Source organism: Larimichthys crocea, chromosome XIII (genome assembly GCF_000972845.2).
Source record: "Larimichthys crocea isolate SSNF chromosome XIII, L_crocea_2.0, whole genome shotgun sequence".
In the NCBI taxonomy this organism is placed as follows: domain Eukaryota; kingdom Metazoa; phylum Chordata; class Actinopteri; family Sciaenidae; genus Larimichthys; species Larimichthys crocea.
In genome coordinates this window covers 29,371,349-29,393,774 of record NC_040023.1, presented here as the reverse complement: position 1 = coordinate 29,393,774, position 22,426 = coordinate 29,371,349, and the positions used below count along the sequence as shown (strand labels likewise).

Sequence of the window (22,426 nt, the reverse complement as noted above, 5' to 3'; positions counted from 1 at the left end):
TAATGGGCAGAGTTACATCAGCTTTGTTGACAGTGAGTGAAGAACCTACTGCACAGGAGAGAAGCTGCTAAAACGTGGCTAAAGTGAGGAATAACTAGCAGGATGAAAGGCTTTTAATATGGAGGTAACAGGCGAGGCAGAGGCCCAGGAGAGTCCAGCAGCTGAGATGACTAAAGCAAACAGTAAACGTCCATCAGCCCGGAGAGGAGAGAAGGCTGGCCTTCATCTCTGACCCCAGCACAGACACAGATCTACAGGCTTAATTGGAGATTCTGCCGCGTCGCTTTCCATCAGCCCTCTTTATTTGCCGGAGCAGCCACACGTAACCTGTGCAAATTTTAGTGTGCTTACCGCCAGAGAAAAAATAGATATCGAAAATGAATGATACCAGACTGATGTGATAAAAACACATCCAGATATCCTGTGTGGATTTCATGTGTTCATGTGAAATATTTGAAATGTCTGAAAACCACATATGATGAAATCATGTGACTGCTCATTACATGTGAAATGTTCTATATATATATGACAAAAATATACTATATATTTCATATATGACATGTTGTTTCACATATGATATTACATAACTGATCTTTGTTTCATGTGAAGATATTATAATAGGTATTATACCTATTTTTAAAAGTATAAAAGTATAATATATATGAAATTCACATCACTTATCAAACTCTTTGTTTAACACATTTTAATGTGAAACCGCATGTCAAATGTATTTTTTCATGTGATCATGTCTAAAACTCACATTCACATTCACAGTGATTGTTTATGTTAAATGTTTAAGTTTATGTCTGTAACTGTAAATTCATTTTGACTTGTGTATTTAAAAATAAAACAGGCATATGAATATATGTTTCATATATGTACATGTACATGACTTCATCACTTTTGAAATAATTTTTCGTATGATAAACCCAATGTTCACGTCTATCACAAACCAAACTGACTGCTGGTCATCTGAAATGTTTATGTGGTGAATTCACATGTTTGGTGTGCTGGTTAAAGAAGTGATGGATGTTGAAATGTGGATTCAAAACAAGCATAACCACAATATCTCTGCAAAATGATTTTATTAGTCTTCTTTTAGAATTTGCTTCAGTCAAAAACACACTCAATATACAAGCAGACTGGATTTGATTGCAGCTATATTTCAAAATCATAAAGAAACATTCAGTTAATAAATACAGTTCTCGCCCATGTGCTAAAATGTGGTGGGATTTTCTTTTATGGGCATATTTACAGTACACCATAAATAACTTTAGTGATGGAGCACATGTCAGGCTTTGACAAAATGAGAAAACAATCCAAACTTGTATAAATATAGGTTCATCTAAAGAAGAGGACAAAAAGAAGAAAATGAGAGAAAACATGAATCCTGCTGTACAAACATGCCCACAGAACAATAATTAACAGTTGCTTGAGGGATCTGTCTTAATGAATGCAATTAAGCTGCCTTACCTGGCATTCCAACAGGTCAAATTGCATATGATCACACGTGTCAGTCTGCCTACACTCACTCAGAAACCATTACCATAGATGTTAGGATGGAAACATGAAGTTTACTGTCTCCTGTCCTTTCCTCATGTGATACTTGGAGTGCTGTAGAATATGTATCAGGTCATTTATTGTCCTGCCAATCAAATCCTGATTATCCTGTGTTAACTATTAAAACCTGTCTGACTGTATCCATGCTTCTTACTGCACAGTCAACATGAGGGTCAACACTGTCTGCCTGTGTCTTCTCTGTCTTCACTCTCCTGCTAGAAACCTAAACTGAGAACAGAAATGTCACTGTGAGAATGGCTTTGCATATTAGTTTGTGAACTTGAATTAGTCTGCATCACTGCAAAGTGCACCACACCCAACCCTGTCATTCCTCCTCATCCAAACACATCAAAAAACATGGAGAGCTCTCCACCACAACTCCATCTCTTATAGTGCAAAAGTTTAGACACGTGGGGACCAATGTTACGTTAGAACACGACTCCAGACACTTTCTAACCATCACTGGTCACCACTGATTCCTTTTTCTCATCATACCGATCAATTCTGACTAAAATATTGTTTCATTTGAACTTAGAGTGACTTACACTTCAGTCTGTGAACTCAGATAATGGACTGTACTGTGATGTATTTCCTGTTTGTCTGACAGCACTATCGACAGTATCACGTGTTTCAGCAAATACAGAATATTTATGCTCAAGTGACGTAGGCCTCGAGTGGAGGAAAACCGTGGAGGAAGTCTGTAACTAAGGATGCAACCATGATAGAATGATGTGTGATTACAGCCGGAGGGTTCATGATTATAGTGCATTCATTTATCTAACAACAATGTGGAATTAAAAATCACCAGCTTTACACATCTGAACTCAGATCTGCTGTGCTGACTGTAAGTGACAGGTGTAGGTCGGTCTAGTTGGTTAATCATGGCTGCAGCCCCTTGTGACGATTCATAGTGAGGAAGTCAAAACATAAACTGCCAACATCTTTCTTTAAAGAACGACCACGATCCTTCCTAACCTTAATCGTGGTTATGATTGTATTGTTACCATGGCGACAACCTAATGGAATAGTCATGTTCCCTGAAACCTGACGTGTCATGTGATCTGTCAGAGTATTGGTCCTCGTTCTAGAGAGAAATAATATACAGAAATATTGAGTTGTTTCATTTGGAGGACTTGTTGACGTTTAAGTGGAGCAGCAGTTAACACGTTCATCACTGTTTTGCTGCTGGACTTGAGGTTGGGGTCCAAATGATATTCAAGATAATGTAAGTGAACACAGATCAGCTAAAGCTAGCCCTGTGTTTCATCTGGGTGCTTTTAGTGATGGTGTTCTTCCTGTTTGGATCTGTTTGGGTAGAGCCTCTTTGGAACTGGTCTAATTCTTGTTATGTTTTGGGTCTGACTGTTGAAATGAAGCTCCATGATGAAGCAGTGGGTGTGATTTAGGTCAGAAGTGATCGGTATGATGGAAACTAGTCTAACCAGCTCGGGCTGTGTGCCTGCAGTCCCATGGTGTGTGTTAGATGAGTGTTAGCTGCCATTGGTGATAATGACAGAGGTGCCTTTGTGTCCGGGGGTCTGCTCTGCCGGTATGCGGAGGTGAGGGGTCATATCATAGTGGGTGGGGCCCGTGCTGGCAGAGGTGCAGTAACCCCGGAGGCTCTCTGGGTCATAAAGGTGCTCCAGAGTGTAGCCTGTCAGGGAGTAGGCTGCATGCTTGTCCAAGTAGGGCCGCGGGTGGGTATGAGAGGGGTAGAGGGCTGGGGCAGGGGTGGGGGAGGCTGAGCATGGCCCTGGCCGACCAAATGGGTGGTGTAATGGCAAAGAAAGGGGCGACAGGTCTGCCTGGAGGTAGTCTTTGGGCTTGTGGAGGCGCTCAGACCCTGGACTGCTGAGCCTGGAGAGCGGGGCAGGGCTGGGCGCAGGGCTGATCACCTGACTCAAACCTCGACACACTACGGTCTGTAGCGGCAGGGGGCCTTGACTGTACTCAGGGGAAAAGCATGGACCAGGGCCCTTGGGCAGTCCATTGGCTGGCCCCACCAGGACGTCCTGAGGGCCTTTCCGTAGCTGAAGTCGACATTCTTCCTCCTTGATCATCTGCTGCGTGGCTCGGATCAGTGTCTCGATCTTGCTGGGTTCCTGCGGGCTGCAGCGGTAGTGGTCGGCATGGAAACGATCCCCTGAGTCACTGGCCGAGCCTCCATCTGGAGAGCTGACCACGCTGTCCTCGTCCCAGTGTCCCCGGCCTGCGGGAGGACACGATGAAAACAATGAGTGCTGAGACATATTGACAATGAATTCATCTGCCTGTATAGTTCTGTCATGGTCCTCAGCTCTCACCGTGGTAGCTGTGGACAGCTGTGATGTGTGGCATGCTGCTGTCGTATCCCTCGTGGTTCTCCAAGGAGTTCTTGCCCAGTGGTAGGATGGACCGGGGGGTGCCCCACCACGTGTCCCTGCCAGACGACGGTGCTCCTAGAAAATACCGGCCGGCCTCGCATCGGCCACGCTCGCAGCTTTGACCTTGACCATGATTGTGGAGGTGTGTGTAGCCATTGCCGGCGGCGTGATGCTGCTCTTCTGACAGGCTGTGGCAGAGCGCCCGGGGATTGCTGAACTGCCTGTACAAGCAGGAGGCGTCGAGGCCATCGCCGTGCTCCAGCAACTGAGGGGAGGCTGAGTCGGTGAGCGGGCTGCTGCCCCACGGGCTGTCCTGGTCAGACTCTGACCGCTCCGTCTGGAAACTAGAATACTGCAGTGAGAAACAAGAGGAGAGATTAGAGAAAGGCTTCAAATGAACCTCCTGGGAGTCAGAGTTGAGAGCAGTGATGGTGAACAGCTCTTAAAAATGATACTTAAAACACTTGTTGGCTATAAAAGGTTAGCTACAGTATAGCCCCCGAGTCTCCAGGCTCTGTGGTTAATCTGGCAGAGTGTCTACAGTTGAAATTTCAGGTCACATAACACACTTGAACCCTGTAAATGAAACCGCTTTACAACAATGAAGAAAAGTGTCACAAACATTTTAAAAAGTGAAAATCATAAGTCCCAAAGTGAGCGATCAGTCACTCTTTTCATTCTGCCCCTGTGTGCTCCAATCAGCATGTGTGCTGTGGGCTTCGAAAATGTGAGGCCTGAGGAAATGTTGCTGTGTAATTATACAGTGAACGACTTTAGTTGGAATGCATAGAGCCCCAACCATGGAGAACGTATGCAGCTCTCTGGAAGGATAATTCTGCTGTATTAACTTTTGGAACCTATTTCTGTAGGTCTGGTCATTGTTAGTTTATGGTTAAACACAGCGTAGAGAGAGAGAGAGACGACATGCAGCGGAGGTACAGGAACAGAGCCATGAACGTTGTGGTTATGTATAGGCTACTATTGTTTCTAAGTGTACTCAACAAAGAAATCAGAATAGAGCAACATCGTTACAAAGAGACATGAGCAGTCAGACCACCAGTCGAGTTGAAGAGAAGCCAAACTTATTTGGAAGAATAAACAAAGTGGAATTCTAGCCAAACTGGTTCTCAGGATTACTTCTGGGTTAGCTTGATTGACTGTACTCGCAGTAGTTGTGTTTTTTCACACTTTTCCTGTGAAATAAGGGATCATTACCTCATTACCCAAACATTCTGAATGCTCTCAGTGCTAAATAAAGTCCATGTATTGATGTTGTGTAGCATGGCAGTTTCAGGGTTGTCGTGGCACCGAGTTCAGTAAAGTCTCGATGTCCTTTCTCTCAGCCGGAGGTGTTTCAAGGGTCGTATGGGATACATAAACCTTGTATTCTAATCAGACGCCTGAACCACCTTAACTGACTCTGTTCAATGTAAAAGAGGACACAGTTCTACTCTGAGCTCCTCCTTGGATGTCCCTCCAGATGTTGACCACAGCTGCCCTGGCTGCTTGTATCTGTGATCTCATTCTTCCAGTCATTACACAAATAAAGTGATTCATAGATAATGCAGCTTAACGTTTTCTAACCTGCCTGATCGTTTGACTGCCCGAGTTCCTGACTCTCAAAGAGAGACCTCAGCTGTCATACATGTTCCCAGAGCTCAGCATTGTGTTTGTGTGGTGTGTTCACATCAGTCAAACACTTTAAATCCTCACCTGAGTGTACGGAGAGAGTCGTGCTTTGGTCTTGGGCCGGGTTACTCTGCTCTTGGGAGTCCTGCAGTTGTCTGTGAGGCTGCTGGCGGTGCTGCTGCTGTAGGGGAAAGAGGTCTTGGATGTGGCCTGGTCCAGAGAAAGCTGGAGGCCTTTGTACTCCGTCTCCCTAAAGACACAAACATACATTCCATGTGGTGTGTTCACAGCAATACTGTTCATGTTCTGCATTCACGTGTGGTGGATTTAATATGGTCCATAATTACACAAGCAGAGATCCCAGTCCCCCTGAAAGGCTGTTTATTAAAGAACACAAACAGCCTGTGTGTACCTGTGTTTGGTTGTTCTCCAGGTGCAAAAAGCCATTAACATCTGTTTAGCAATTAGAGCCTCATCATGGTGCTGAGAGCTGTGTGTGTGTGTGTGTGTGTGTGTGTACATGTGTGTGTGTGCGACTGCTGGGTGGGGTGGGGGTGTGCTAAGAGGGCTGGGATGGCTGTTGGGGTGCTTGTTTTACCAGAAGGATTGCAGCAAGGCCTTCAACAAACACTCTACAGAGGGAAAGCTGTCCAATCAAATACACCGGGAGATTAAAGGCTATGTCTGGCTAAATCAGGCCCGTAGGAGAAGCTTGGGGCGACTCGCTGCGGAGAAAAGGGAATTGATTTCTCGCTAAAGTGTTCTGCGGATCTCACTGTGGATGATGAATCAAGTTTGAGACAACAGAAAACCTGGCCAGGGTTTACTTGAAACAAATAGTGATCAACACCCCCCCACGGCTCAATCTCTCACCACAAATTCATAAACACACACATGCAGACACATTTCATCACATTTGCATCAGTTGCATTTGGAGAGTGGAAAAATTCCCCGTTCATTAAATACTGCTGCTCTAACTGTGTGTGTCAGAGCAGAAATCATCTTTAGCCTTCGTTAGCCATGCCTGACCTTTGTGTCATAAGACCCGTTACAGAGCCAGTGTGAAGGATTTAGTGGCATCTAGTGGTATAGATGCTGATTGCAGCCCCCTTGCCTCACCCCCTGCTTTCTAGTGTGAAGGAGAAGTGACAGTGGTCGTGTAACACGCAGAATAATGTGAAAAGCTCTGTCTGTTATGTTACTGTAGAAACATGATGGTTCAACATGGTGGACTCCATTCATATCCGTAGTTATAAAAGGCTCATTCTAAAGGCTAAATTCCACCAGGTACAGATGCAATGTGAGCTGATCATGGCCGTAGTCAATGTACTCAGAAGCATCTCAGAAGTGGCTCTCTGCTAAGTATGTGGCTGTTCTATTTTTGACAGACGTTTTGAGCAAAGTCAGACACAGAAACTTCAAAACAAAACACCCTGTGCAATTGTAAAAACTACTTGGCGTATTTATATATTTAGAAGCACATCACAGCACAACCAGAAAAATGACCAAACCTGAGCAAGTTAATAAAGTGTGGCGGTCAAACGCTTCTGAAAAGCTCCTGGTGGGGTTTGAAATCGCCTGGGGAACGGACCGAAACAGCGTCACAGCCACGACGTGATGGAGACGTGCCTGGTTGGGTTTTGTTGCAAGGTAACAAAAACATGCTGATTCTTATTTTCATGTAATTATACAATATAATTATACATTATATTTTGTTTTGTAATCTACACACTGGACCTGTAAAGAGCAGCACTCACATGTGAGAAAGAAATTCAGATTGATTCATTTGGATGAATCTTGTAAAATGTGACAATTTGTTGATGTGTCATGGAAGTATTTGTGTTGGGACTGACTGACAGACAGAGTGACAAGTTTGCTCTGTTTGCTCTGAACAGAATGCAGCAGAGCTGATTAAACAGGCAGCGTAACTGTTGTGAGTGAAACATGTGGTTACGTGCTCTTGCCTCAGACATGCCTTTATCCAAAGGATTGCTAAATCACTGTCAGGTTGTGGTAACAGTGGCAGGTGCAGAGGCTATCGGAGCTGAACACACAGTGGAAGTTCACATGCAGGTGAAGTACTCTTATCAGCTGTGTTATCCGTAGCTCTATATGCTAAATCTAGCGAGCAAACCGACTCTGCTGCTGATAACAACACACAAAAGGAGCGTGCTGCCTCATTTCCAGCGGCGCTCTGAGGCTCAATTCACACACCAGACGGCTTCCGGTATCTGGCCCACCAAAGGATCCCATCGTGTCTGTGTTAAGTTTATGCTAATGCAAAGTGTTCCTGCTGCCGCAGCTTCAAATTACAGACCACTGCTGCTGACAGAAGGATGATGAAAAAGGCTAATTATTGCCTTACTTAATAAAACAACAATATACATTTGATTAATATTTCCTGCCAATCAGGACTGCATTCCACAGCTGTCACTCCTCAGTGAGCTTTTTTTTGTACCATGTCTGTTAATTATGTATGAAGGTGAAAATATGAAACAACAGCAGGCTAATTAGCCCTGGATTCATTTAATTGTTTTAATGTTTCAAACTCTGCAGCCCGCCATGTCTGGCTCTGACCCTGATATACAGTATCTGAGAAAAGATTTACAAAAGCATAACAAGGAGGGAAATAAGGCTGTGTTCCCCTCACAGTAAGCTGCAGCCCATAAACGCTCATTACGTTTACAGCCCATCAATTAAAAGGCCATAAACAGAAAGCTGTTATGGATTTGATGTAGGAGGTAGAGAAAATGTGTGTCAAGCTGTTCTGTGAATGCAGCCAGCCGCGCTGCTTAATGGAGGGTTTTATAGGCCTGATCCATTCACATGCTCACTTGTACATCTGTGAAATATGCACATCAGGGGTAATAAAATAACAAGATAATAGGCGAGTAAGTCACTTAATAAGAGCGTGGCTCATGCAGGTACAGCCCTTGCCATGATTACAGCTTGATTTTATTGGGGAAAGTGAAGTAGCTGCTTGTATTGAGGGTTTCTTGAGGCACCCCGGTGCTGGTGGACTGTTTGTGAAGGATAGAGGCCGGGCTGATGAAATCCCAGTCCAGTCAGATACGCTTCAGCGCCTGCCTCTGTTTATATACTCTGCAGGCAGAGCTGCCAGTCTTAGATAAACTATACCAGGTGACTGACGCCACCACAGAGAGGCCGCCACAGGTAACAACCAACACATGAGCACACTTAGCAAACTGAGAAACAAAGGGCTCAGACATTCTGACAGAACTGGCATTCAAGAGAGCAGATACAGTGATAGAAGAGGGAATGTGGAAAGTTCTGCTTCTCCTCAAAGAAATCAGAATCACATTTTTCTTTGTTTCCATCTCAGTACACAACAACAAAGACTAAAAAAACAAACAGAATATGACTTGACAAACTTTGTTCGTTTCCAGATTCTGCAAACCGGGCTTCAACAAACACGTGTCATATTTTCAATTAACCTCCAGTTAATTGCTTCACAGCAACTGTTTGCGTAAGTCTCTAGTACCAACACTCATTATCTTGTCAAAGCAGAGGATGACAGCACAACAGAGATCTCTGCCCTGGAGCTGGCAGACACACCGAACCATCTGACTGACAACTGTCAGCTATCCTCCAGTCTATACACAGTATACCACTACAGACCTATAAAGTTCTGATCCAGAATCATTTGATATCAGTCAATGTTCTACGAATAAACTTTGAATGATTTCAATGATAAATATACAACTTATGTGTCTACAGTTTGCTGTTAATCAGTCGTGGGCATTCCATCCGTCCATCAACTTCTCGGAACCACTTATTGTTCATCAGTCGTCTTTAATTGATTTTGAAATATGGGCTCACACCCTGTCAGCTACATATTACACATATATGTTATACATATCCATGTCAGCTGCTGCTTCACTCTATGCCAAGGAAGTGTTAATAGATTTTTCATCAAAATAGTTTTTTATCAAATGTTACTTATTTAATTTAAGTCATATAGATTGCAGTTTTTAAAACATAATTATACTGTCACAAAACGGTTACTACAGTTATCTTTTGTTTTTTATTCAGCATAGTTTTAGGATTTTATGTGCAAGATAGTTGAGCATAAATAATAAAAGACCTCCAAAACTGTCTTTGATATCTACATTTAAAAAAAAAAGGTTCTGCTTTCGGCACCGTAAGAATGGACAGCAACAGTTGGTCTCTGCTTTTTTCCTGCTCTTAATGATCATAAATGATTTTTTATGTGGTTTTATTCCACACAGTTCTGGAGGTGTAGACAGAGATAGAGATGGAGATAGACTGCACACCAGTTCATCTCCTGCTGTTTGTGTTTCCTGATATGACCTCAGCCTTGTTAGTCACCCAGCAGGACAGGACAGACTGCCCACTCCTGTGACTTCACCTCTTGTAACCAGAGACACAACACACATGGACTGAGTTTGTCAGCTTGCATTGCCCTTCTTTAGTCTGTCCCTCTCTTACATGCTAAGTGAACTGTTCTTATATCGTCCAGTCAAAGCGCAACACTTCTCACATTTACCTATTCACAGAGGCTGCCATGCAAGGGGTGTTATACTACACTCACCGATACACACTGACGGGAGCAACCTGGGAGTCAGTATCTTTGGTGATCAGACACTGAACTGGGGGAGCCGACAGTCAAACCAGCAACCGTCAGATTACTGACTCGAGACGCCTGTTGAAGCCAGCTATGTTACGTTCTGACTGAAGATAAACTCTAAAAAGCTTCAATTTAACAATACACACATTTTACACATTGTACATAAATGTAAGACAATATATCAGCCAGCCCTGCGTCAATACATTACAAGCTACACAGAACAGCAACCAAGCCAAGCGTGTGTGTCTGTGAGCAGACAACAACAAATGATGACTGCAGCAGTTACCGTGGCCGACAGATAAAGTCATTGAAAGTGTTCCACTAAGAAAAACACGTGACAGTCCCGACACACTGCCTGATTAACATGTGATGTCTGGGAAATGGAGTGCACTAACAGCACGTCAGCGATGACACACAAACATACAGTAAGAACTCTCTGGATTTGTCATCAGCACACCAACATCATGAGGGTGTATCTGTGAGCACTGATAAGAACAGATACTCACGTGAGAACATAGTTGACACTGACAATGCAGTGAGGGCGTGACGAGCGGCTGTTGTGCACAATAGTTGCATAACTCTGAACCCAGACCCAGCCGCCATGTTTGGCCAGGAAACGGTAGTACTTAGTTGTGACCTGACCTTTGACGAGCACTGCAGGAGCAGAGAGAGGGGAGAGACATGACAGCAGGACATTTACTGATGACATCAACACAGCAAAATACAGCAAAAGGTGATCCAAACCTGAAACTGGAAAACTGCAATGAATGTAAATAAAAAAGAACAAATATTCAAAATGAACGTATGACCATGACGTAAACTGGGTCATGTCACTCTGAAATGAAGTCAGATACTAAATACAAATTACATTTTTTGTAATTAGTAACATATTCCATTGACTCTAATCTGGATACTTGGGTTACTTCAAAATCAAACATTACAAATATTATTGCGAATGGACAAATGTGTATTGAAGTGGAAGTGATGGTCATATTTCCAGAAACTGAATGCAGTGTGAAGCTTCTGCTGCTGCTTTGACTCGAATTCAAATTCATCAGTATCACATTATGACATGAAAAAGTTTCATGCTATAATGTGATCAGTTTGAATGCTGTAATAACCTTAATCGCTGTGCTGAGAGCTGATAAAGTGAAGAATATGGCTCATGTACATGACTTCTTCATGTGTTCTTTGCTGGGGTTGAGGCATGCTGACATTCTGTTGTTACTGAGCGCAGTGGATGATACTGTGATCAGTAAGTGTACACTAAGAAGGATTTTAAAATGCAAGGAGCTGTACAGGAGGAAGAATCAGTCCGACCTGCTGGAGGTAGCATTGCTTTCCATGTTAACGTAACACCCTAACCCTAACCCTAACCTAACAATAAATGATCACATTGTAACGTGTAACGTTTTAACCTCGTTTCAGACTGATGCTCTTTTCAAAATGATCATTTCAAAATGACAATATTTTAAAGGTGTAATAATCCAATAATCCATGACAGTGCAGCTAATCTAATTTCAAATTTATACTGTATGTATACTGTGTCTAGACTGTGTGTGTGTGTGTGTGTGTGTGTGTAGAGAATTTGTAGAAAGGTAAAACAAACCTAACTCACACAAGTGATGAGCACAGCGCAGGTGGAAGGAGTCACAGCTGTGGACATGATGATACAGAGTCTTCTCTATTAGATCCTGAGGCTCATATCCTGTCAGCTCTGCAACCCTGAACAACACACACACACATACACACACACACACACAGACACACACTGTCAGGGTATATTAAATACCTTCTACATTTATACATTTGCACACTCGCACACAAAACATGAACCCACATACAAACACGGCGCATGCCGGCAAGAACAGAACGTACCGTGAGTCGAGGAAGATGAGCTTCATGTCCAGGCTGGCTCTAAACATGAACATGTTGCTGTGCAGTTTGATCTCTGTGACGGCGCTTGGCGGCAACGAGTGGCCGACGGCCACCAGCCCAACATTCTGATAGCAACCATCGAATGGAGACATGTCCAGACTGTACTGACGGATCTTCAGGTAGCCACTGCAGTGGATCACCTGGGTCAAGAGCACACAGACAGATATGGAGTATAAATACCATTCACACAAGTTCCAGTAGTCCATTGGTCCTATTCAGCCAGGTGTATCTTTTCTTGTCACACACACACACACACACAATGCCATTTCATTTCAAACTAACATTCCCACATTGTGAAAAAGGGTTTTAACACACAGCGTGTTGCTGTCACTCAAACTGGACATCCTGGGTAATGTTTCATCACCTCGCTGCTACCTGATCTCATTTGTTTTTAACATGGGGCTGTTTGAACACCTGCTAAGAGTTTGATCTGCTGCTATTAATGATTAATAAATGGCCGCAAAGGAATGACTAACAATGACTAAATAAAATGTCTTTCTGTTGTTTTCTTCATTGCCTTCTCTTTTTTCTGTGAGAGATTATCAGCCCTACTTTCAGTCTAGCAGGAGACAAATTTAGGCTTCACAAGGCGTCACCTAAACCAAATGTATAATTTGTGCTTTTTGTACCCAGACAATAACCTGCATCTTGTTTTGTGCTTCGCTGTGGTGGTCACTGTGATGTTGGATGAAGCATAAGAGGGCCTGGAGTTAAGACTGTTTCCAAAGTCAAGAATCATCTCAGTCTCCACAGTCCTCGCCAACCTCCTCCATCCAACACTTTTATCCAGAGCAACACACTGGAGACCATTAATATCCATAGAAGACTCCATGTCATTCTGGCCAGAGGATGAACCATAATGATTCTGTTAATGCTGTTATATTCATGGTCCCTGGAGGATGACCCATTTACAGACTGGACACTTTTTTCTAGCTTGAAAATTTTAACTTTGCGCACAGGACAGCGTGTGACATAACAAGATTTCCATTCAGTCCACTGAGCACATTCTTGCTGCCTGAGGATAAACCATTTAGATTTGGATGGTCCCACAGCCTTCCCTTTTCCATCACCCCCAAACTCTTAACTACTAATGATACCTGTCAGGTACTTAGAAGAGTAACAAGTCATGTAGTTCATTCCATCGACCACTGCACATATTGGAGGAGTTATGAGCATTGCAGGCTATAGTGGGACCTAACAAAACCTTTCGTCTTATTATCCTCAAATGTAGAACAAACATCAAAATCAGGAATCTAAATCAAGTTTTTTCTGATTGATGATTTTGACTTACAGAACATTTGCTCTGGTTATTTTGTGACAAAGTAAGAATATCAAATAAAGAGCATTGAGCTGCGTTGCCCTCCTACCTTGTAGCCTCCGCAGGTGAGACCAGCATTTCTTTTAGCGAGGACACATTTCATTCTCAGAAAGAAGGAGCGTTCCATCTCGTATTCTGCAGAGAATATGCAAAGTTATTGATCCTCTATGATGAGTCCATGTCATATACAGCACAACATGCCTATGTTGTTGATTACCATGAACAAAGTGTGAGTGGTAAGGCTGGTGTGCTGTGAGGACAGCTGTCATTTCATCGTGGTCTGCTGGATGGATGTATTCATAAATGCTGTTTCCCGTCAATTCTACCTGTTGAAATGAACATTGGTGTCAGAACTGTGACACATCAGGCCTGACATATCAGAAGAGCTCACGTGTTGCTCGTCACTAACCTGCGACAGGCCCAAGTGGACGGATGCTGTTTCTGATATGTACATTATTTTTCCATCTGGAGCGACCACAAAAATGAAGCCATCTAACGTCTGAAAGAAACGAAGAGGAGAGTTTTTATTTCAGATAACAAAAGTCTATATATTTATTTACCTTTGAATAAAATCACATATATTACCTTTAGTGCATTTTCAGTCACCACTATTGTGTCTTATTGTTATGACTGCTGGTGACATCTATGTGCCTTAAAGGACCTCAATGAATGCAGTGTAATATAATAACTCCTCTCTGTTCACATTTTGTTTTAGTGAGCTTTTGATTCATCTTCATTTTGTGAGTTGCATTTTGTGCTGCCATTGAAGTATTCCTAATGTTTTGTCCACCTATTTTTACAACCTTCAGGAAAGTAGAATTTATTACTGGCTGCTGTATGTAACTGCATTAAAGGTCCATCCAGCATGTAGGATTTAGTGCTGCTGAAGTGTAGAGAGAAACTCCAGTGGCTGTGAAAATCATAAAAAATGTAAAGTCTCAATCTAGAGTCTGTGTTTAGTTTGTCTGTTCTAGGCTACTGTAGAAACATGGCAGACTGTGGACGAGGCACAAATGATAACATAGTTATGAATATTATATTCTGTAAAGAGAGCTCCCTAAATCAGACATACTGGATCTTTAGAGAAGCTAGTTGTGGCGAATGAACTAGGAATGAGTAGGGGATATTATTATTATTATTATTATGAGTATTTGTCACATTAACTGACAACAACAATAATACTATGGATAACTGCCAATAAAAATAATCTCTCCTCTGTGGTCCTCTGCTGGTCAGCGTACACTCAAACACAGGTTTGTCAGACTACCAGATCTACATTGTCATTATGAAACCTAATTTTAGGCCCACTGTGTTCTTCTATTTTTTGCTCTGTAACTGACAGTCTTGCAGCCCTGATCAGCTTGGTGATCACTCCTCTGTCTGTGTGACCACAACTAGCCAACCGTGGTTCTCTCTGGCCAGCCTGTGGCCCTGTAGCCATGTAGCCCTGTAGCCCGGTTCCATTGTATTGCTGCTGATGTGAGAGGGGCTGCAGGACAGGCTGAGGCTCTGTGCGTGACCAGGAATGTGTTCAGCTCATTTCACTCTTAAAGCACATGAATGAAGGCAGCAGGAGGCAGATGGCAGCAGACACTATAACCCCCCCCTACCCCCTCTCTCTCACACACACACACACACACACACACACAGTCTACCTATTATTGAATAGTCATAATAATGATAATAATAATTCCGTCTTGAGCTGAGTCTTCATTCATTCTAAAGGACATCTGAAGCCTCATCTGTAGACCTTGTGGCGTCTCACTCCAGTTTGTGTCCACTGCTGTTTAAAGTGTGAATACATCAGGAAGTACCTGTAGGAGGTGAGAGCCCAGCTCCTGGCTGACGCCATCCAGAGTGCTGCGGCTCACATGACCCCAGGACTCCCCAAGGCCTGGTAAACAGATCACACACACGCACACACACACGTGCACAGAGCAAAATCAACTGTTAATGTTATACATTCATAGCAGAAAAAACAACATGTTAAAAGAGTTTGCCTCAACAATGTGTGCTATGAATAACAGCAGTTTATAATGGTACAGTGTTAGTGTAAGCACATTGTCACTAGAAGTGAAGAGGCTTTAATTACAGACTGCTTCAGTTTCATTTATATATTTATACAGCACCAAAACAGAACATGTTATCTGAGGACACTTTCATATAGAGCATGTCCAGACTGACTATTTTAATACTATTATAATTATTATTATTACACAGTCATTCTATTCTTTCAGTACACAATAAGAAAAGAGCATTTTAATGTTCTGCATTTACCTGCATCATGAGCAGCAAACACAAAATAAAGTCTGAAATGAAATAAATACACCCAGCCTAAAGTAATAATCCAGCCGGATTAATGCAAAATGTTGTCGCGTGAAAATATTCCACGACGGGAGCAGAAATAAGACGTGAGCTGCTGTGATGTGCAGCAGCAGCAGCAGCAGCAGCAGCAGCAGCGCTGCGCATTGACATGCAAACCCCGCTCTGCAGAACAAACAGGCGGCGTATGAGCGGGGATGAGCGCGGGCCGCCGCCTCCAGCGCGGAGCGCGGAGCGATTATGGACTTCACGTGAGCTCTGAAAGACACAATGACACCGACAGCACCGCGAAATACACGAACACGAGAGCAACACCAAGAAATGAAGATATGAAAAATGTTTGAAGAAAACACCAGAGAACAGCTCACACTGTTCAATTAGTCGCGCAGGCCTTCAGAATAATAATAAAAATAATATAAAGTATATACTTTGTCCATTCGTTCAGTTTCGATTAGATATAGATATAATATATATATATAATATATATATATATATATATATATTATATAATATATATACATACAAGGTAACTATAACACGCTTCATTCAAATTAAAATTAAAGGTGCGTGTATATATGTATATATATGTTCAGTTTAAATTGAAAAGTATTAATAATTACCGTTGATGACATTAATATAAAGCTTCTTGTCTCCGGCTTCATTAACCACGTTCTGATATTATGTGGAGAATTATTATATATAAAGGCTCGTGACTACAGGAGATGCGGTCAATGTTTGCGGGGCGCTGCGGGGAACGAAGTGACGGCTCACCTGATCATACAGTGACACGCACAGAGGGTCCGAGCTCCGCTTATTATTTATTACTTATTATTTATTACTCAATTGTTATTATTCCATCATGTGTCAGATTGATGTGTTATTGTGAGTGTACATGATGAGAGCTGCGGGCCATGACGTGTGTCCACGTGTCCGCTGAAGAGGACACTCACACCGAATAGAAGGAGAGGACAGTCTGATGATTCACAAAAAAATAATAATACAATGAATAAATAAATAAATATAAAAGTTTACGCTTTGATCATCCCCCTCAGAATTATCTGAAGACCCAAAGGCTGGTGTTTTTATAAAATATATATAAAAAGATTTTTTCTAAAATAAAAATAAGTAATAAGTAATTAAAAAAATCAAAAAAATCTGCAAGTTTAAATTAAATGATTAAAATAAATCAACATTTAGTAAGTGATCTGTGACTGTGAGGCAGCCTCTCTTCTCATTCTTACAAATAAATGACACTATGACACACATAATAATATCATATATAATAATGATTCATGTTAATAATTTAGGTGGAGAGCGTGAACACATCACTGAGCTGCAGACATCTTTTTAAACATGTGTTGAGATCAGCCATCAGAGCTGAGACAACGCTCCACGTGGAATAAAGATTAAAAGTTTGTTCACTTTCAATGTGTCATTAAGAATTATGCCCAATATACACAAACATATATGAAGTATAAATCCCATTAACGCTGTGAGTTTTGACTTTTAGAATTTAGATTTTAGATTCATCCAAACTGATCTGAGAGCAGCTCCCTCGCTGTCTGTTTACAGTAGATATTTGTGGTGTGGGGTGTCCTGTAATTTCACCCAGGATAGACAACATGGCTGAGGTCAAAGGTCATACTACTGACCACTCTGAATGCCATAAATAAGAGTGACCCCCCAAGTCAGAGAAAAAACAGAAAGCAGCTTCTAAAAATGAAAACTCTTTCAGATTTCTTCTCCACACTTATGCAAAAGCACTAAAGCCCTCTCAGATAGCGGCTCGTGCTGGAGTGTACGTGGGGGTCCTCGGAGTGAAGAGGTCCGGCCTTTGAAAGAACAGCAGAGGTGATTAAACGTGGAGAACACAACGCGGGCCTGGAAAAGACAGAGCAGTGAGCCCCGCGGAGTGCCTGAACGCCCCTTCAATTATTCAGCGGGCTCCTCTCCGTTTATAAGCTCGTGTTGCCACACGTGTGAGACAGACACACATCCTGCAGTCCACTGCTGTTACTGAGAGGCCCTGCAAGCACAATGTAACACTGCTGCTGCTCTTATTCATGTGAAACACACTTTCATATCACCGACAACATTAAACGCACCGCAGACACCTTCCAAGCCTGTCCTTCAGTCCAACTCATCAAGGTCCTCAACTAAATATTCTAAATATCTAAATATCCTGCACTTCAATAATCAGAAGTTTATTATACAAACAGCCTGCATTTGGTCTCTCTCAGTCTCTTCTTTGGTCTCTTTCTGCTTTTCACTTGAGAAATAAATAATAACTATTCAACAATTCAAATATCTCCCTGCTTTATTGTAAATAATGTTAGAAACAACATTAATGTTTGCTTTATCATTTTATAATATAATGTGCACTGGCATGAATGGACGGACCATGCTTCAGTTTGTCAGGGACTGTATGCTGTTAGAGTATACACAGTAAAACCACTCACTTTTCTAACTGGATGGCGAGGGCGTGACACAGTTACTGAATTTTCATGGGTGGATGGAGGAAGGAATAATTCATATAACTGAATAGTTATGGGTCAGTATTTCTTGTGAAATCTTCTGTACTTTATGTTTCATAATGATCTTTACTCCCTGAAGTCAAGCAGCACAAGTTAAGTGACAATGTGCAAATATGGCTGGACCAGTAGTCACTATCATTTATCAGGAATAATAATTAACAATACATTTGTGCCATAAATGACATGTATAGACACTTCTCCACAAGCTGCTGCACAACTGTAAATAATCAATAAAAGGTAATGCTCCTGGTAATTTGATAATCATGGATCTGCATTAACACTGTGCATACTGTATAGTGAACTCATCAGTCCCTTAGGTAAATGATGAACACTCTGTCACAGTGTCCATGCTTCCTTTGTGTTTCCTTCTGCAGGTTCTTTGTCACTCCACCTTCCCTGCTTTGCTGTTACAAGGAGCTCCATATGTTGCGGGATCAGACGTGCACATCATACTAATATCCGCGGCTCTGCAGCAGTCACGCAGGATGGAGCCTCACCACAGCTAATCTGCTGGCAGGGGCCCGCGAAGGGCCCCGGAGAGAGAGACAGCAGTGCAGGACAGACGGACGGAGGGACACGGGACGCTCGGCACGTTCTCGCGGACAGAATCAGGTCTGCTACATGTGATCTCCACTCATCAGAGGAGACTGGATCTGATTTGAGTCACAGCGCGTGATCACATCAAACCCTACATTATTACTATAATTATTATAATTATTATAAGTATGTCTGTTTCTACATTTGATAAAATACAGCAAGTAGACGGTGATTTTTAAAAAAAAAAAAAAACACGCCTACTGAATTTTTAGAGCTACAAAAATGAATGCAAGGATTTATTTAATGATACATCTATCAGTCACATATTTTGGTTCCTGTAAAATGATGAAAAATAATAAAATAATCATTTTCTCCGTATTTTTCGCGCGACAAATTAACACCAGAAATGGAATTAATTTTCTTTTACAAAAAGGACGACAAAAAAAATTAAAACGAATTATTTAATATTCAATTAGCTTAAATAAGTGATAATTTAAAAAATATATAACAATAAATGACGCATAGGTCACAGCAATAACCGTAATTATAATAATAAGTATATACAGGCCTTATACTGCCTCTTTAATTATACAGTATGATACTGTAGCTGTTATTGTTGGTTACACTGTTATGAATTGTGTTCTTAATAACACATAGTGTGCGCTTCCAGGCACACTCAAGCATCTCTCAGCAGCAGCTCTCCTACCTTCGGGGAACACTATCCTCATCTTCAGGTAGCTGGTGGTCAGGCGGATGATGGACGCCTTGTCCAGCTGGGAGGTGATGGCGGAGGGCAGCGGCAGCAGTTTGGCCAGTTCATAAAATTCACTGTTCTCCTTTTCCCGCCGAGTCCGGGCCGCGTTCTTCGATTTCTCCTTCATGTTTCGTCTTTGTTGTGTTTCACACACTTCTCCTCTCGGTCACTGTCGGGCTGTCTCAGAGCATTTTGAACGCAGCTGCGGTCTGTCTGTCTGTCTGTCTGTCTGTCTGTCTGTCTGTCCGTCCGTCTGTCTGTCTGTCTGTCTGTCCGTCTGTCTGTCTGTCTGTCTGTCTGTCTCCTCGTCCCGGCCTTTAAAATCCACAGCTGTCTTCGCGGGCACACACTCCCATGTTTCCAGGTGTTCCGGTTGGATGTGCAGCGGGTGGGACGCGGCTAATTCCTGGATATATATGTCTATATTATAGCGGAGTTATAGTGGCGTCTGTGGTCTGCTCAGCCCATTGAAGGCTCACCGCACACAGGGACCATCATACCTGCTGCTGGAGAGCTTTGTGGACCGCAGGAGACATTTGGGCCTGTAGGAGGAAACATTCACCTTTATTCACTGCTGTGTCTGTAAACTCATGTGGACTCGCCGCTTAACTGGAAAGTAGCACGGACACTTGTTTGAATCTTTCTGCAGGAATTTAGTGTCTGTATTCTGAAAAAATGAACACTTCATAATAATAAGAATAAATACATGAATGAAGGCGTGTGACTCACCTCCGCGCGGACACAGCCGGCAGTGTGTCGGTGATGTTTGTTGTGTGCAGACAGGATGTGTAAAAAACCTCACGCGCGCATATCTTCGATCCTAAGTGATTTTATGGATAGCAGCGCGCGCGTGCAAGCCTGTCCGTGCTGTAAGGCTCGAAGACCCGCCCACTGCGGGCAACTCCGCTCCCATTGGACAATCGGGTACCATAGTCGCGTAGCTATTGGCTTACTCCTTAGAATGACGCGCCCCACGAGAAACGAAGGGGTGAAAATGGTTCACCTCTCTGGCCCGGCGGGGACCGAGAGATCCTGAGGAGCAGGCTCACTGCTTTCATGGAGAGAACGGCACGCACAAGTCCTCCAGGAAAAAAGCCAGCTTCATTTCATATTTATAAAAATACACATGTAGTAAATATTTATTCAGAGTATATTCATTTGTTCATTTAGCTCAAATATCGGCTCATCTCATTCAGGTTTTTTGTTCTTCATTTTCATAATTTGTAAAAATCGCACCATGTGCAATAAAATATGGGCTTAAACTTGTTGGAGGTGTGAAGCGATTTGTTTTAATATTCGGATTTTATGAAGGCTCGAGGCCTGATCTATAATGTGCTGTTAAAACTGACATGACGCCTAAAATGCCCTGTCTGTCTAATAGAAGTGAAGGACATGTTTTACTGTATGTAAGGCCTATATGACACACACACACACACACACACACACACACACACACACACACACACACACACACAGCTCCGTCCTCTAACACGTGAACAAAGCAGAGAATGTTTTCTAAGAAATTAAAATGTCTCTGATTTGTATTTTTTCCCACCACGCGAAGAATTTCTCATGACGTTGTTGACAAAGGTCCATGTTAATATAACATATCCCGTGTATCCACTCTGAAAACACACACACAGGACTGAGCGGGACTCTGTACCCGCACAGAAGTGAAGCATCCCGGCCGGCAGGTTGTGGATCTCAGCGCCACGAGGCTCCATAAATGCTGAAAAGCCCTGCTGTCTTTTTACGTGTGATTCATGTAAAGAAAACAGAACTCAGGTCAGTTCCTGTGGTTTAGGTTGGGTTTATACAAAGTGTGCTGTCTTCTGATTTTTTTAAAGTCGACCTTTGATCAGTTTAATGAATGATCAGAAGGATGGATTTCAATAATTCAGATTATTGGAAGAGTTAAATACTTTCTATGGTTTCAATTCCAGGCTACTGTTCTGATCCAACCCTTACATGACGGGGTGATGATGATGATGATGATGATGATGATGATGATGATGATGATGATGGCAGAGCGGGCACACACCATCACGTCTCTCCCTCTCTCTCTCCCCGTGTCGGAGTCAGTCAGTGTCGGTAATGGGATCCAGCCTGCGGTGAGAAAATCAACGGGGATGCTGGAAGAGCACGGAGTAGTTGACGGCTGCTTTAACCTTCGCTTCAACTCCAAATGTACTGATAATTAGACTGCGTCTGTGGAAAATATGACCATCAAAATACTCCATATGATTAAGTCTGCTGGAGGAGTTTAGGCCAGATATGCAGCGATCACAAGCTAGAGATCGAGCGTGCACTCAGAGGCGTGAGAGGTGCACGTGCTCTAACGGAAGTCCCAAAAATGCAATATGTTGATAAGTTTCATTTGAACGATTTAAACAGGAAGACAGTTCCTTTAGGACCAACTAAAAGATTTGATAAATCATCATGATTGTAGTTATACACTGGTATACTAGGTTATTATTAGACCGGTAGGTGTGTATGCACACCAAAGGTGGCATCAGGAAAACGGCAGTCAGGCCTGTGCAGGGCCAGAGAAACGAGGGATCATATTCGAGATCTGACGCATAGGTCACAGAGATCTGTGTTTGTTTGGGATTAACTTTAATTCATTTGATTAACTGCAGCAATTCACCAATTAATCGATTAGTTCATTTACTTGTTCCAGCTTCTTAAATGTGTCAATGAAACATTTTTGGGTTTTGGACTTTTGATTGGTCCTGTATTTTGTAGGAAATTGTGATGTTTATTTTTAATTATTTATTTCACAGTTATCTGTTATTTTATATTATATTTTTTTATTATATTTTTTATAGTCAGGATTAATTACTGATTACAGTCAGATTATTT

The 22,426-nt window shown here is 42.4% G+C and overlaps 1 protein-coding gene across 3 annotated transcripts; it reads right to left on the bottom strand.

Moving 5' to 3' along the window:
* Nucleotides 1–1,088: 1,088 nt before the first annotated feature.
* On the bottom strand, nt 1,089–20,398 carry sim1a (SIM bHLH transcription factor 1a). 3 transcript variants are annotated; one of them, XM_027286123.1, is made up of 12 exons: nt 20,294–20,398; nt 19,517–20,106; nt 15,232–15,311; nt 13,827–13,916; nt 13,635–13,743; nt 13,467–13,552; nt 12,040–12,239; nt 11,771–11,886; nt 10,668–10,815; nt 5,637–5,802; nt 3,864–4,275; nt 1,089–3,769 (listed from the first exon to the last, which is right to left on the bottom strand). In XM_027286123.1, exons 2-12 carry the CDS (start codon nt 19,689–19,691, stop codon nt 3,051–3,053), a joined length of 2,301 nt encoding a protein of 766 aa, XP_027141924.1. In that variant the 5' UTR covers nt 19,692–20,106; nt 20,294–20,398; the 3' UTR covers nt 1,089–3,050. The 3 variants fall into 3 exon arrangements, with proteins under 3 accessions (XP_027141924.1, XP_027141925.1, XP_027141927.1); XM_027286124.1 differs by having other exon boundaries at nt 11,780–11,886; XM_027286126.1 differs by lacking the exons at nt 15,232–15,311; nt 19,517–20,106; nt 20,294–20,398 and having other exon boundaries at nt 13,635–13,739; nt 13,827–13,897.
* Between the last annotated feature and the right edge of the window lie 2,028 nt (nt 20,399–22,426).

Bases quoted from the DNA above. Each gene is read 5' to 3' on its own strand.
- sim1a (XM_027286123.1), bottom strand. From the start codon at position 19,691: ATGAAGGAGAAATCGAAGAACGCGGCCCGGACTCGGCGGGAAAAGGAG. The intron at 15,312-19,516 runs GTAGGAGAGCTG...TCTGTTTACCAG, and splicing joins GAGGATAGTGTTCCCCGAAG to GCCTTGGGGAGTCCTGGGGT. The intron at 11,887-12,039 runs GTACGTTCTGTT...TGTGTTGTTCAG, and splicing joins CTCATCTTCCTCGACTCACG to GGTTGCAGAGCTGACAGGAT.